This window comes from Pyrgilauda ruficollis, unplaced genomic scaffold, assembly GCF_017590135.1.
Source record: "Pyrgilauda ruficollis isolate IOZ18807 unplaced genomic scaffold, ASM1759013v1 scaffold165, whole genome shotgun sequence".
NCBI classification, from domain to species: domain Eukaryota; kingdom Metazoa; phylum Chordata; class Aves; order Passeriformes; family Passeridae; genus Pyrgilauda; species Pyrgilauda ruficollis.
In genome coordinates, this window is record NW_024515320.1 from 1,087,582 (window position 1) to 1,102,215 (window position 14,634).

General features: G+C 55.6%; 1 protein-coding gene across 1 annotated transcript; it reads right to left on the reverse strand.

Annotated features, from left to right (window-relative positions):
• Nucleotides 1-1,409: 1,409 nt before the first annotated feature.
• On the reverse strand, nucleotides 1,410-11,957 carry PADI2 (peptidyl arginine deiminase 2). Its single transcript, XM_041463458.1, has 16 exons — nucleotides 11,782-11,957; nucleotides 9,780-9,966; nucleotides 9,633-9,702; nucleotides 9,420-9,481; nucleotides 9,224-9,341; nucleotides 8,535-8,660; nucleotides 7,625-7,803; nucleotides 7,335-7,438; nucleotides 7,138-7,249; nucleotides 6,958-7,065; nucleotides 4,637-4,788; nucleotides 4,251-4,395; nucleotides 3,382-3,475; nucleotides 2,606-2,691; nucleotides 2,359-2,487; nucleotides 1,410-1,742 (listed from the first exon to the last, which is right to left on the reverse strand). Exons 1-16 carry the CDS (start codon nucleotides 11,886-11,888, stop codon nucleotides 1,509-1,511), a joined length of 2,013 nt encoding a protein of 670 aa, XP_041319392.1. The 5' UTR covers nucleotides 11,889-11,957; the 3' UTR covers nucleotides 1,410-1,508.
• Between the last annotated feature and the right edge of the window lie 2,677 nt (nucleotides 11,958-14,634).

A 14,634-nucleotide genomic window follows, 5' to 3' on the forward strand; every position in this document is an offset into this window, starting at 1 on the left:
CACCCCCTCACCGCCATGTTGTGTTCTGACGGGAAGGGGCTCCCGCCATTTTGAGTGTGGCGGCGCCCTCAAGAGAGGCGCCATGTTGGGTGTGGCGCGCCCTGTGGGACAGGACCCTGTGGGACAGGACGCCCCAAACCCCCTTTTGTTTTCCTAGATTCCCCTTTTTCTTTCCTAAATCCCCCTTGTTTTCTGTCTGTTAATTCCCAGAATCATTATTTTGCATGGAGATATCTGTTCTGCTACCCGCCTCCTGCCCTCAAGAGAGGCGCCATGTTGGGTGTGGCGCACCCTGTGGGACAGGACGCCCCAAACCCCCTTTTGTTTTCCTAGATTCCCCTTTTTCTATCCTAAATCCCCCTTTTTCTTTCCTAAATCCCCTTGTTTTCTGTCTGTTAATTCCCAGAATCATTATTTTGCATGGAGATATCTGTTCTGCTACCCGCCTCCTCAAGGAGACCTGCCCCAACATCAATGGGGCAAATGGTGGGTGCTGGGGAGCAAAGAGTCCCAGAGACACTAAGGCAGGAAAAGCCCTCCAAGGTCCCTCCAGGACCTTCAAGTCTAAGCCGTGGCTGATCCCCACCTTGTCCCCAGCCCAGTGAGTGCCACATCCAGCCCTTCCTTGGACACCTCCAGGGATGGGCACTCCAAACCTCCCTGGGCAGCCCCTGCCAAAAAGAAATGGCTCTGTTGGAGATGATGTAACTTTCCTAATTAGTTTTTAATTAATTGTTACAATTACTTGTAAGCAGTGCCCACTTTTAGCAAGCACAAATTAAAACTTCTTCACTGCTCTCGATTCTTACTGCTATTTTGATCATTAAATCACTGAGACCTTGAGTTTGTTAAAGCTAACCCTGACAAGCTTCCATAAAGCCAAAGGGAGTTGAAGATTGGACATCTGGGATCTCAAATTTATGGACCTTTAAGGACACTGGAGTAAGAAGAAGACGCAGAGGAGATTGAGGCCTGGAAAGTTGGGGATTCCCAATTGAAAAAGATGAGAAAAGGACGATAAAAGAACTCAAGGATGTGGCCCAGCTTAGCATGAAGAGTGAGAGATCAATAACCAATAGTGGACAGGCTGCTAATCAATGAAGAGCATTATTAGAACCCATGACCACTAATTTCTGTGTTAAAAACATGTAGATAAATGAAAACATTTTGTATTGATGTGGAGGCTGGAGCTCTGTCAGCCACACACAAACCCTGCCTGAGAATAAAGTGATGCCTGACTCACCACCACCACAAAAACAGTGGTAGAGACAATTTTGGAGGATTTTAGTAACTTCCCCACCTCTCTGAGCACTCCCTCTGTTTCCCTCCCAGTTATTCCCGACATAATTATTAATTAATAATTAATTATTAATTATTTGGTTATTTAATTCCCCAGCTTTTTCCTCACAGCAAATTCATTTATTAAGGGAATCACAAGCAACACACGCTGGGGGCAAAGGTGGAGGGAGGAGGAGGAAGAGGAGGAAGAGGATGAAGAAGAGGCCTGGCTATGGTGTGAAGTGCCACCACTGGAAGGCAAAGGGCCGGCGCTGGACGTTGGTGCCACAGCGCACCTCGCCGAGGCTGCCGTGGTAGGAGGCCACGTCCTCCAGGAAGCGGCAGCACAGCCCCAGCGGCTCCAGCAGCGCTCGGATCCGCCGCTCCAAGCAGCACTCGCCACCTGCCACCGGGCCAAACGGCTTGGGGATGCCCAGGTCCCTGGCCAGCACGATCATGGTGATCTGTGGGGTGACACCAGGGGATGCTGGCATCAGAATGGGTTACACTGAAGGGCTTGGGGATGCCCCTAGGTCCCTGGCCAGGATGATCCTGGTGACCTGCAGGCTGACACTAGCAGTGTTGAAACGGATGAAGCCAGAGGAAATACACTGATCACTCTCCTCCACCCTCCTCAGTACCACTTTTTGCAGCTGCCCTTTCTCAGGATTCCAAATCCAACAGAATTTTCACCTTTTTATCATTAAAACATGCCTCACCCCTTGCAATTTCACCACTTTTTCTAAAAATCCCACTGCAAGCACCACAAAGCCACCAAGCTGTGTTAGACCTGTGTTTATCCATCCCTGCCTGGATATATTTCCTTTTGCTAGACAGCTAGAGGGGTTTTTTGGGAAAACTTTGGGGAAAATATGCCTCTCAGCTTGCAATTTCACTGCTTTGAAAGGGTTTTGCCTCAAAACCCCAAAGCCACCACGCTGTGTTAAACCTATGTTTATCCTGGAGATATTTCCCTTTTCTAGACAGCTGCTTTTTCTTTTTCAGAAAAACTTTGGGGACTCATCCTGGCTGGCGCAGCTGTTTTTTGGGGAGGAGCCAAGAATGGGAACCCCCCATTACCGTGTTGGGGAAGTAGGGAACGGCTTTTCCCTGCTTGTCCAGCTTGAAGAGGGCCGGCAGGTCGATGATGTCCTCCTCCAGCAAGCCCAGCTCCTTCTTGAGGATATCCCTGTTCCAGTCGATGCAGCGCTGCAGGGGATGGAGCAGAGCAGAGGGGGACCAAATTCCACCACTCCCTGTGGGGTTTGTGCCATACTGGGTGGTCCCTGCCAGAAATGGGGGCTGTGACCCAGAGTGTGGGGATTACCTGCACGTACTGGTTCTGCTGCGCCAGAACGTCGTTGGACAGCACCTTGTTGATGGTGACGCGCTTGGTATCTGTCCCCGAGTACCCTAAACACAAAAAACACCCTCAAAATGAAGCAGTGCTGGCAGGAGCCTGGCTTGAGGTAGGGTATAGAGATGGAGAAAGCCCAAAACGCCAAAAAAAATAAAGCCCTAAACCCCAAAATCCCAATTTCCTGAGGCTGGGATGAAAGTTTGAGAAGCTGAAGGGAAGAAGTCTCTGCCCATTGGAAACAGCATTGGAAAAGTCCTGTCATCCATCCTCCTGCCCATAGGGATCCAGTGGATTTCTCCAGAGCGTTCCTCTCCATGGGGTCACCCCTGGTCTGGGGACAGCCGGGCTCCCACCAGAGGAACCCTTGGATACAGAGACCTTCTCCCAACCCCGCCATGGATCAAAATCACAGCAAAATGGAAAAAACACAGTTTGGAGACCTTCTCCCAACCCTGCCACAGATCAAAACCACAATGAAATGGAAAAACCCAGCTCCAATATGGATAGGAGAGCTTCCAGTTGTCCTGCTCCGTGCTGGAGCTCTGTTGGCATTTCCAGAGGCTCCATCCCTGGCAGCAAACATCCCCTCCACGCAGAGACCCTTATCCCTCCCATCCCACTCGTTTTCCCGAAATAGGGCTGGAGGAGGCTGGGGGCGGCGAGCAGGCATCCCGCTGAAGGACACCCAGCGGGGAAATGTCCCTGCATGGCCCTGGCTGTGCCACTGAGCGCTGTCCCCTTGCCTTTGAACATGGTGGCTTCTCCCTGACCCTCCTTCTGCTTCTCACGGAAGAGCCGGTAGCAGGCGGCCGGGCTGGCCAGCAGCATCCGGAATCGCTGCGGGAACACGGCCGGGTCAGCTGCAGCCCTGCAGCGCCCCAGGACTCACTTCTGCAAAATCCCAAGCTGATTAAAACTCTTAAAATCTGGAGTCTTTGCTGTCATCTAGTGCCTCGTTTAACCTCTGGAGGGTTTATGTGCCTAAATATTCTATTTTTGAGCCATTCAGGTCAAGGCTCAGTTTGCCTGAGTGGAAAATTTATGTGAGAAGCAGCCAAAGCAATGATAGACTGAAGAGAAACGATCTGAGAACATGTGAGCATAAATATTCTTCTTTTTTTTGAGCCATCCTGGTCAAGGCTTGGTTTTCCTGAGGAAAAAACCCATGTCAGAAGCAGGGAAAACGATGACAGAGGGAAGAGAAATTATCTGAAAACATGTGGGCATAAATATTCCTTTTGTTTTTTTGAACCATCGTGGTCAAGGCTTGGTTTCCCTGAGGGAAAATCCATGTCAGAAGCAGGAAAAGCCACAAGAGAGGGAAGAGAAATGTTCTGAAAACCTCTGGGAGATGCTGAACCGTTGCAGACCCCCAGGAATCTTAAGGCTGGATTTTCTTGGATACCTTTGTAGCACCTTTTCCTTTCTATTTGCGTTCGTTAATAGCCCAGCAAATCCCTTTTTTTGTGCTCAGATCCCTCATTTTGGGGTGGGGAATGAAACCCAAGGAAACACTGGCTGGGGTGCCAAAGGAGGGAGCTCTGGGGTTTTCCCAGGGGGATCAGTGTCCTGGAGGAGGAGCCCTGGGGCAGCACGGGGGGTCTGGGGGTACCTTTTTGTCAGAGGTTGGGACAAAGTTGACAAACTCATTGATGTTGCCCACGGCCAGCCAGTCAGAGTAGAGCTCCACGGGGGCCTGGACGCGCTGGGCGTAGAGGAAATCCCGCACCAGCCTGGTCATCCTGCGGCCCGCGGATCTGGGGAGAATTCCCATCAACATCTGCCTGGATTCTTGGACTGGGGGGTATTCCCATCAACATCTGCCTGGACCCTCAGATATAAATTGCCTCTGAGGTGGTGGAGCTGGGAGTCCCCACCCTGTGCAGGCAATGTCCGACTGACCCAATTACCCCGATCTTGGTGGTGTTTCAGGGCACCTATTGAGGACATGCTCCCAAATCCATGTTTTTCCCAAATCTGTGTTTCCCCGTCTCTTACGTGGGGAAGCTGCTGCCGATCAGGATCCTTCCCAAGGGATACTCCTTGCCAGCCACGGACACAGGCGGGCTGACCTCCACGTTCCCAAAGGAGTCCAGGCTGGCCGCGGCCTCGAAGAGGGGCTCCTTGTGCACGTAGCCAAAATTGGGGCCCTGTGAAAAAGGAAATGCCCTGAGTGCCCGCTGCTGCCGCGGTGTTATCTTCCTGCAGGGTGGGTGAGGACAGCGACAGCGAGGGGACAGGAAAGGGGACAGGAGAAAGGTCTCAGGGTCATGGAGCTGCAGGAATAATTGGGTCAACCTGGGAGCAGAGCCCACGCCTGAAGCTGGGACCAGATCTCCTCTCATCCCACAGCCAAGGTTTAAATGTCCACATTAAGCCATGTTTAAGCATTCACATTAAGCAAGACCAGCTCTCCTCTGTTCTCCCACAGCCAAGGTTTAAATGTCCACATTAAGCCAAGGTTTAAGTGCTCACATTAACCAGGACCAGATCTCCTCTGTTCTCCCCAGCCAAGTTTTAAGTGTCTACATTAAGCCAGGCCAGATCTCCTCTGTTCTCTCTAGCGAAGGTTTAAATGTGCGCATTAAGCCAAGGTTTAAGTGTCCACATTAAGCTAATTAAGCAGCCCTGAGCCAAGTTCCTGGCTGGCTCTGGGAGGGAAGTGAACTCCAGCCCCTGAGGGTGACTCTGCCCTGGGCTAAGAGCCACCCCAAGGGCTGCATGGCACTTAAATCCCACTTAAGGCCTGATTTCCAGGATTTGCCATATCTGGGATTGGAGAAGCTGTGTGTGCAGGGGTAATTAGTGCTGGGCTCTGTGTGCCAAAGCCCGAGGGAGCGTTAAAAACGGCAAAACTGGCAGGGATGGGACCAAAATCCCACTTTGCCCTCTCTCTGGTTGGAGTCGATGCAGGCCTGGAGCACACGGCAGCCCCTGGGATGAGATCAGGTGTCCGTGAGGTTTGAGTTAAATCCCAGTCACTTATCAGGGCTGGGTTTCCATGGGGATAACCCAAATATACAGGTCAGGAAAAGTGAGCAGGGAGAGCTGGGGTTCTTCCACACAGAAAGTCTCTTTTTAAACCAAGGCTGTTTGGAGACGCTGGGGTAGAGGGAGCACAGCTTTCCCAGAGGCTTCCTGTGCGGTTTTGGGGTGCATTTTTGGGGGATGGCCAGGATCAGATCCCTTTTTCTCTGGGTGCTGAGGGAGGGCCTGAGCACCAACCACCTGCTCCTGACTAATTTCAGTTTAATAAAACCACGGAGCCCGCCCGGTTTCAACTGTCAGGGCTCTGGTTCATCCCAGGTTTGTGGGTCACATCCAAGTCCTATCAGTTCCAACCTGATTTTGAGGGGATAATTCCCTCCCGTCTCCTTTTTCCCTGGCATGGGTTTCCAAGGGCCCAGGACTTGACCTGTGCCCGTGGCATTGGGCTAAGTATTCCTAGCTGGAAAATGAGATTGGAAAGGTCGGGCTGGGGATTAGGGCAGGCTTCAAAGCAGAAATTGGAGGATAATGCGTTAGCAGCTCCCAAGGCTGAAATTGCTGCCCTAAATACGAGGCAGAGCAATTCCTAAAGAGGGCAGATCCATGCGGCCACCCGGCGGATTTGCTGGCTGGGACTGGATGTTCCCAAGCCAGGCATGAGAAATGATGCATTTCAGTGCTCCCCAAAGCCCCCAGCCTTCCCCAAAGGGACAAAAGATGGGATTTGTTCTCATCTCCTGTTCCTGCTGGGGCTGAGGCTGCTCCAGAACCCGGCTGGGAGTTGGGGACAGCAACTCCATGGCTGCCTGGGGTGTCCCGCCCTTCCCCCATGGGGTATCTCCAAGGAATTGCCCAATCCAGCTTTTTTCCATGCTGGGCTCTTCCAAAATGCCCCATCTCAGGCTTGCCCTGGTCCTTTTCCTCAGCCAAGGAGCCCACAAGGATGTTCACAGGTGGCTGGCTGCATCCTGTTCTCCTTCAAGGAAGTAAACTGACCCTCTGTCCTGGGATGCTTGAGGAGAAATCCCATCCCAGAGCTTGGCTCCCCTTTCACTCCCAGAGGTGCCGGCTCCTCCTTTCCCCCTGGGCCAGAGTTTTCCCAGAGGGCTGAGATTGGGTGAAGCTGGATAAGGGATGAGGGGGTGAGGGTGGAGCTGGGTGGGAAGGAATCTCCACCCAGAGCTGCTCTGCTCTCATTTTCCAGGCAATTCCATTCACGGAGCCAAGGGCAGGGAGGATTTGGGAAATCGGAACGTGGGCTGGGCATGACCCCGGGAGCTGCTCCACAGGGAACACAGGGAACACAGGGAACACAGGGAACCTGCTCTCACCAGCAGCTCCTTGACAGGGAGTTGCTCCATCCCTCTCTCCCGAGGGGAATCCAGCACCACTGGGAAGCTCTTGTGGGGAGCCTGGGTGTAGCCGAGCTTGATCTCATCCTGAGGAAGGGAGGAAATCCCACCTGGGGCACCGGCAGGGAAGGGTTTTCCAGGTTTTTGGAGCCCCCCTACCTGCATCCAGCGGTCTCCACGGTTGATGTAGCCGAAGCAAACCTTCAGCTTGCAGCCGGCCTTGGCCACCAGGCTCTGGATCTCCTTGGTGAACAGGTAGTTGTCCTTCATGCTGGAGGAAAGGGTGGAAAGGATGGAAATTCCCTGTTCCCAGCCTGGCCCCAGGGCCGGCGGGGCTGGGGAAGCACCACCTGTACCTGCACACCAAGAGGTTCACCGGGGCCAGGGTGTTGGGGGTCATGATCCACGGTGCCACCCGGAACACCACGGTGTCCGTGAAGATCGGTGAGTGGGGGATGCCCTGAGGGAGCCAAGCAGAAGTCAGGGACATTCCCCACACCATTCCCCCCAGACACCCTCCCCTGAGGCCAGTTTTGGGATTGGTTAATGGGATCGCTCTCCATTCCAGCACCGTCCCGATCTGCTGGGTGCAGCCTCCCATCTGCCCCATTCCTGGGAGTTCCTGGAGTTCCTGGGCATTCCCGACCTCAGCCAGTGGCTCCAGGAGGCTGACGTGGATGGATACCAGCCCGGAGAAGGTCTCATTGGGAAAGCACAGCCCCTCCACGAAGAAGTGGAGCTCGGCGGCCCCACCGGGGTAGGGCACGGCATGGAACAGCTTCCTGCAGCCCAGCACCTGCACATAGCGCTGTCCGAAGAAGGGATCTGCAGGGAACAGGAAATCCCCAGTTTTATTGGGATTCCCGCCTGTTTCCTCAAGATTCCCGCCTGTTTCCTTGGGATTCACTCCTGTTTTCTCAGGATTCCTGCCTGTTTGTTTCCTTGGGATTCCTGCCTCTTTTCTCAGGATTCCCACCTCTTTCCTCAGGGTTCCAGCCTATTTCCTCAGGATTCTGGCCAAACAAATGTTATGTATGTTTAAATCCTCCTTTTCTTAAAACCACATCGGGCTACTTGCTGCCACCCCTTTGCTGCGTGGCTTTGTGTCCCGCTTCCTCTGCTTGTCCATCTCCAGAGTTTTTCACAGGATGGAAAAGAGGGGAAAATGAGGGGAAAATGGGGGAAAATGGGAGGGGAGAATGGGGGAAAAATGAGGAAGGGATGTTGGGGGCATGGTCTGAGAAGCGTGGAGAGGACAAGGTCAAGAGATGGGAAGGAAAGGACTTGTGGGGCCTCAAAATCATCGGGGGGAGGAGGAGGAAGATGAATCAGGGGAAAAGGAGGAAAAGGAAGAGGAGGAAAGGAAGGAAGAGGAAGAGGCAGAGGGGAAGAGAAAGAAGGGGAATAGGAGAAAAGGAGAAAAGGAGAAAAGGAAGATGGGGCAAAGGAGGAAGGGGCAGAGGAGGAAGAGAGAAAGGAGAAAGGGGAACAGGATGAAGGGGGAGAGGAAGGGGCAGAGGAGGAAGAGGCAGAGCAGGAGGTGAGGAAGGCCTTACTCTGCACATGGAAGACCCCAACTTTGTCGGCGTCACTGACAGAAATGGAGAGGACGATTTCATAGCCCCGGGGCAGGCGCTGGGGCCCCTCTGTCCTCAGCACCATCTGAGCCATGTCCAGCAAATCTGGGAGCAAACAAAGCAAATCGGGTGGGGTTCTCCATGTTCCCTCCTGGGGTTTGGATCTCCTTCCTGAGACACCTGCTCTTGCCTCGCCACCAGCCTGGGCACCCTGGCAAACCAGAGCTGGTGCCTCATGGGCTGTGACTCAAATGCCCTTTTCCTGTTCCTTCTCCCTGCCCTCCCTGGCACGGCTGGGCCATGACCTCGGAGCGCCGCCGGGCCTGGCTCCGTGTGGGTTGTGTTTTCCAGGAACGGGTGGGTGGATTCATGGCTGCCAGCCTCGTGCCTCACCCCGTGCTCCTCTCACCTGCGTGGAGCATCCCCGGCCCGCGCCGTGCCAGCCCTGGAACCTCAGCCCTCCCCCAGGCCAGCCGCCGTGCCCTGCCTGGCTCCAGTGGGTTGGCGTGGCGTTAATTCCACAGAAATTCCCACGTGGGAAGCTTGCTCAGCAGCTGGTGGGGAGCAGCTGGTTCCTAGGCTGGGTCTTGGGCTGGGTCCCTCTCAGGAAAGGTCACAGTGAGGGGACAATGGGGATTTTGGGGACAGGGCATTTGGGGAGCTGTTACCTTCCCTGTTGAACACTTGCTCGCTGTCGCAGTCGGAGGGCGGGATGAAGGGGAACTCCTTGTCACAGCTGACCAGCAGGATGGCCCCGTGTCCCTCTGGTCCCCAGGCCCAGCTCGCCTAAAGCACCCCTGGGGTTCAGTGGGCTCCGGACCCGCCGAGCCTGTGGATTTTCGGTGGGTGGGGGAGGCTGGGTACCTTATTGGGGCTGTTCTTTTCCACCACTCCATCCCGATCCGCGTCCACGTCCAGGGAGATCCCTGCAGGGACAGAGCCGCCTCATCCCCAGGCACGGCGAGGGGATTGGGTGCCAGACCCCCAGAGCCAGCAGACCTGGGTTTGCTGTCCCCATCCCTGCCCCTGCTCCAGGCATGAGGGGATGGGTGTGGACTCCTGGAGCTCTCGACTCACCGACACCAGTGAGGAACACTCCGGCTTGGTTGATGGGCTTCCCTCCCTCTGCGTAAAAGCTGACGGTGACCTGCAAACCCGAACCCCACACTGGGGCAGGATGTCCTCCCTCCGTGGAGGTCCTGCTCCCGGGATCCCGCTCCTCACCTTGTTGTCATTGACCTCGGAGCTGGCCCGGCTCATGCTGAACCTCAGCACCGTCCCCTCGTCCAGCGGCCACCGCGCGCCAGCGCCGGACACGACCTCGGGCTCGGCGCGGCCGCGGAACAGCACATCCACGCTGACCCCCTCCGTGTGCTTCACGCCAAAGGCCACGGCCCCGGCGGGGGCCGCCCTGCCAGAAACACCCGGAATTCTCAGGGATGTGCTGGGTCAGTGCGGCGTTCCCATCGGGATTCATTCCACTGCCCTGAGTGCGGCCAAGACTGGGCATGCCAGCATCTCTGTGCTCACTGCTGGCACCTTCCTGCCCTGCTCCTGCCTGGGAACTGGAATTTACCCGGGTTTAGGCCTGGCTTAGCCTCATGAGGGTTTGCAGCCATCGCTGTGGGTAAGGATCTGTAATAATCCAGACCAACCTGGGCTCGCACTTCCATGGAGAAATCCCTGTTCATTTTCCAGCATGGTGTTTAACGGTTCCTCAAAACACAGTGGCCATCCCCCCGAGAGGCTTTTCCATGGGAAACTCTCATTTTTGGGGCATTTTATCCAGTCCCAAAGCTGTCAGTGCTGCCCTGCTCCCAGTCCGATGTGCCCTTGCTCTTCCCCTCTCCTGGCTCCTTTTCCCAAATTTCCCTGCCTTTCCAGGTTATTATTTTTGGGCTCTTTGCCCCGACACCCGAGACCTTGCTTTGATCAGGTTTCTCAGATGCCGCCAGTCCCACCAAACCCGCACCCTTGGAGAGGGGGGAGGAAATCCGAGTGCTCCTTTGCTCCTGCCTGGGTGTTCCTTAAATCCTTCAATTGCTTTTAATTACACATGGAAAAACTCGTTTGGTTTCCTGGTTCCTTGGATCTGGGTATCCCGCTGGGAAGGGATTTGGCCTGGAGAGGTGCCAGGGGAGCTGGAGCTGCGCTGCTTGGCTTGAATATTGAGGCTGGGATTTGCAACAGCAGCACTGACCAGAATCGAGCCTGGGATGAGTTTTTCACCTTCTTTTTCCCTTTAATCCCGAAGTTCAGCATTGGGTTTGTTTTAGGGAAGTGGGGTTGGCGCTGTGGGGATTTCCACTTTCCCAAGGTTTTGGTCAAGAGATTTTGTGTTCTTCCCTTACTTTGCAGTCCCTTCCCAGGCTCCTGCTCGTCCCTCTGCTCTCCTCACCTCCCCGAGGTGTCCCAGGATCTGCTGAGCCCAGCGGGTCAGACCCACCCTGGGCTGGGGTAAATACAGGGGTGTTCAAAGCTTTCCAGGGATTCATGCAGCTCTGCAATGTCTGGGAAGGAGTTTGCCCACAAATTGCATCAAAACAGTGTCGGGGCTGTGGAGTTTGGGAAAGCAGAGGGAAAATGAAGAGCAGGGATTCCCAGAGGGATAAACAGGAGGGAAAGATGAGGAGGAAGGTGAAGGTGGAGGAGGAAAGGAAGTTTTGGGGGTCTCACTCATCTGTGGACATCAGTGTGTCTGCCCAGCAGCTGTGGGGTTTGGGAAAGCAGGAGGAAAAAGGAGGAGCAGGGATTTCCAGAGGGAAAAATGGGGGAAAAGCAAGGAGAAAGGTGGAGGAGGAAAGGAAATTTTTGGGGTCCCTCTCACCTATGGACATTGGTGTGGATGTGCCTGCCCAGCAGCTGTGGGGTTTGGGAAGACAGGAGGAAAAAAGAGGAGCAGGGATTCTCAGAAGGGAAAATGAGGAGCAGGGATTTGCAGAAGGAAAAACAAGGAGCAGGGATTCCCAGAGGGAAAAACAGGGTTGAAAGGTGAGCAGAAAGGTGAAGGGGAGGAAAGGATTTTTTTGTGGGGGTCCCTCTCACCATGGACATCGGTGTGGGTGTGGTTGTGGCCGCCCAGCAGCTGTGGGGTTTGGGAAAGCAGGAGGAGAAACAAGGAGCAGGGATTTGTAGGAGGAAAAATGAGGAGCAAGAATTTGCAGAAGGAAAAGCGGGGGGGAAGGTGGAGGAGGAGGAGGAAGGGAAGTTTTGGGGTCCCTCTCACCCGAAGACGTCGGCGCGGATGTGGCCGCCCAGCACGCACAGGGCCTCGATGCGGTTCCCGTGCTGCAGCCGCAGCGTGCGGGGCTCCCCCGGCATCTCCCCGGCCATGGGCACCGGCACCGACACCGGGAGCTGCCCCGGGAGCTGCCCCGCGGAGCCCTCGCGGCCGCTGCTGCTCCTTCCTCCGGCCCTGCCGCCCTCCTCCTCCTCGAGGGGCTGGCGGGGCTGGGATGGCAATGGGAGCGAGGGGGCGGCTGGGCTGGACCCGTGAGACCTCTGAAAGTGATCCGGGGGAGGGAGGAACAGGGGGGGACAGGGATGGATAGTGAGGGAGGGACAGCGAGGGATGGACAGAGATGGACAGGGATGGGCAGGGAGGGAGGGATGGACAGGGTAGGATGGACAGAGATGGACAGAAATGGATGGACAGGGAGGGAGGGACAGAGAGGGAGGGAGGGCAGCTGGCCCCAGCCCTGGGCAAGGAGCTCCCCCAGCTGTCCCCAGCTCCCGGTCCCTCCACACCTCCCTGACCCCAGCCTGGGATCCCCAGTGCGGATTTGTGGCATTTTGGGACCTGGCCGCATCCCTGGGGTGCATTTCACCTTGTCCTTCTGCTCTCTAGGGAAAATCCCTGCCTGCTCCCGCTTTCCCAGACCTGAGGCAAGAGCAGAACTCTCCTTTTTTTCCCCTGCTAATTTTCAAAGGGAAGCTGGGGAGCAGTGGCTGCTGAAGGGAGCTCGGAGCTGGTTTTGTCCCCCCGGGCCGTTCCGGAGCGCGTCAGGAGCTGTTCCCGCCCACGCGGGGTTTGCATCGGTTATGAACACCCAGCTAAATATTCATTTTCCAGCCCAAACTGCTGCCCCAGATTCTGGAAGCCACAAGCAATTAGCGAGCAGCAGCAGAGCTCAGGTGGATGTTCCTTCTTTCCATCCCTCTCGGGCTTCCCTTTTCCAACCCTGGCTTCCCTCCGTGGGGACGGAGTCCCTGGGATTTATAGGGGTCGTCTCCACGCTGCCATTCCCCCATGGAAAAACGGGGAATGGGGTGAGATTTAAAGCCCTTCAACTCCAAATCATTCCGGGATTGTGCTGAGGAATATCCTGGATGGATATCCAGGCCAGGAGCTGGGACGTTCAGGGCTAGCTCCACGTGGGAATCTGATCTAAACTGGGATAATTTCATTGGAATTGGGATAATTTCCATTGGAATTGAGGGGTTGGAAGGGCTGGGGGATGAATATTCCTGGATTTTTTAGGGATCATCCTCCCCCTGGAATCCCCCCATAGAAAGAGGGGGAATGGGATGGGATGTAAAGCCCTTCCAGCCCCAGTAATTCTGGGATTGTGCTGAGGAATATCCCAGATGAGCATCCGGGCCAGGAGCTGGGAAGTTCAGGGCTGGGAAAATAGGGAATCTGAGTTAATCTGGATAATTTCCACTGGAATTGGGATAATTTCATTGGAATTCAGTTCTTCCATGGATCTGTCCCGCGGCTGTGCCGGGACTGGGAAGGATCCCGGTTTATCCCGGGATCTGTCTCGCCGTTTCCCGGTGAATCCGAGCCGCTCCGAGGATTCCCGGGGGTTTTTAACACTCAGACCGGACCGGGAGCTGCTCTGCCCGAACCTCCCTCTGCCGGGGCAGCGCTGCCCACCCGAATTCCCAGGCGCTGGGAGCAGATCCCAGCCTGGAGTCTGGGAGCAGCCCCCGCGCTCCCCTCCCGAGGTTTTCCCGGAGCTGGAACTCGGGATTTGCTCTCCCCGGGTGCTCGGGGCTCCGGGGTCGTTCTGACTCCGCGCTGCAGGCTCGGAATTCCGGGGAGTGGGAGTGGAATGTTCCCCGGAGCGCTCCGGGCTGATCTTTCGCCCTCAGGAGGTGCCAACAGGTGCCCGTGCCCGGCCGGGCGCTGCCCGTTCCTGCCCGGAATTCGGGAATTCGGGATGGAGGCGCTGGGGCAGAGCCGGGGCTGTGCTGGGGCTGAGCGGGAGATCTGTGGGGCAGGGCGGGACGTTTGTGGGGCAGGGCGGGCGACGCGTGGGGCAGAGCTGGGGCCCGGTTCCAGCCGCAGGGAAAATTGCTGTTCTGCTTTTCCGGGATGCTTCGCTCTGGGATCGGCAGCTCCGGAGCCTCCCTGCGGGCAGCCGCCTTTCTTTGGGGCAGAGGAAGGGACGGAGCGGGTTTTGGGGTGCTTGGGCAGTCCGGGTGTTTTCCACGCTTCCCACCAACTCAAATTCTGGGTTTTCCCAGAATTTTTTCCTGTCCCGAACCTGCCTGCTGCTCTTTTTCCCTGGCTCCCAGGATGGGATGCGAGATGGGATGGGAGATGCGAGACTTCCCTGCCCGCCTGGGATGCTGCGGCAAAAAGAAAACCTAAAGAAACCCTAAAAAAATCTAAAGAAAACCCTAAAGAAACCCTTGAGGAGCCCCAAGCCCTGCCGAGCCCAGCGGGGTTTGATAACTGGTTCGATGTCTCGCCCTGCTCAGGTAATTAGGCTGACACGGCTCGTAAAGGCTCCTGCCTGCAATTCTGCACGCGGGGTAATTAACCAGCTGTAATTAACGAGCTGTAATTATCGGCTTAGGAAGATTATCGAACTTTCCTTGGCAGAGTGGTGCTGCAGGATGGGCGAGGAGCAACGCCCCGGAGGGATCCGGCTGTTCCTGGGGTTCCTGGGGGCGTTCGGGGGAAAATTGACGGACTGGGATTGGGGAAAAGGGGATTGGGGAAAAGAGTCTGTCATAGGGGAAGGAAAGAATCTGGGATTGGGGGAAAGCCAAAGGCACCCCCAGAGCAGGCTGCCCAAGCTCCCTGGTGTGATGGACAGGCTGGATCCGTCTGTCATGTGCCACTTTA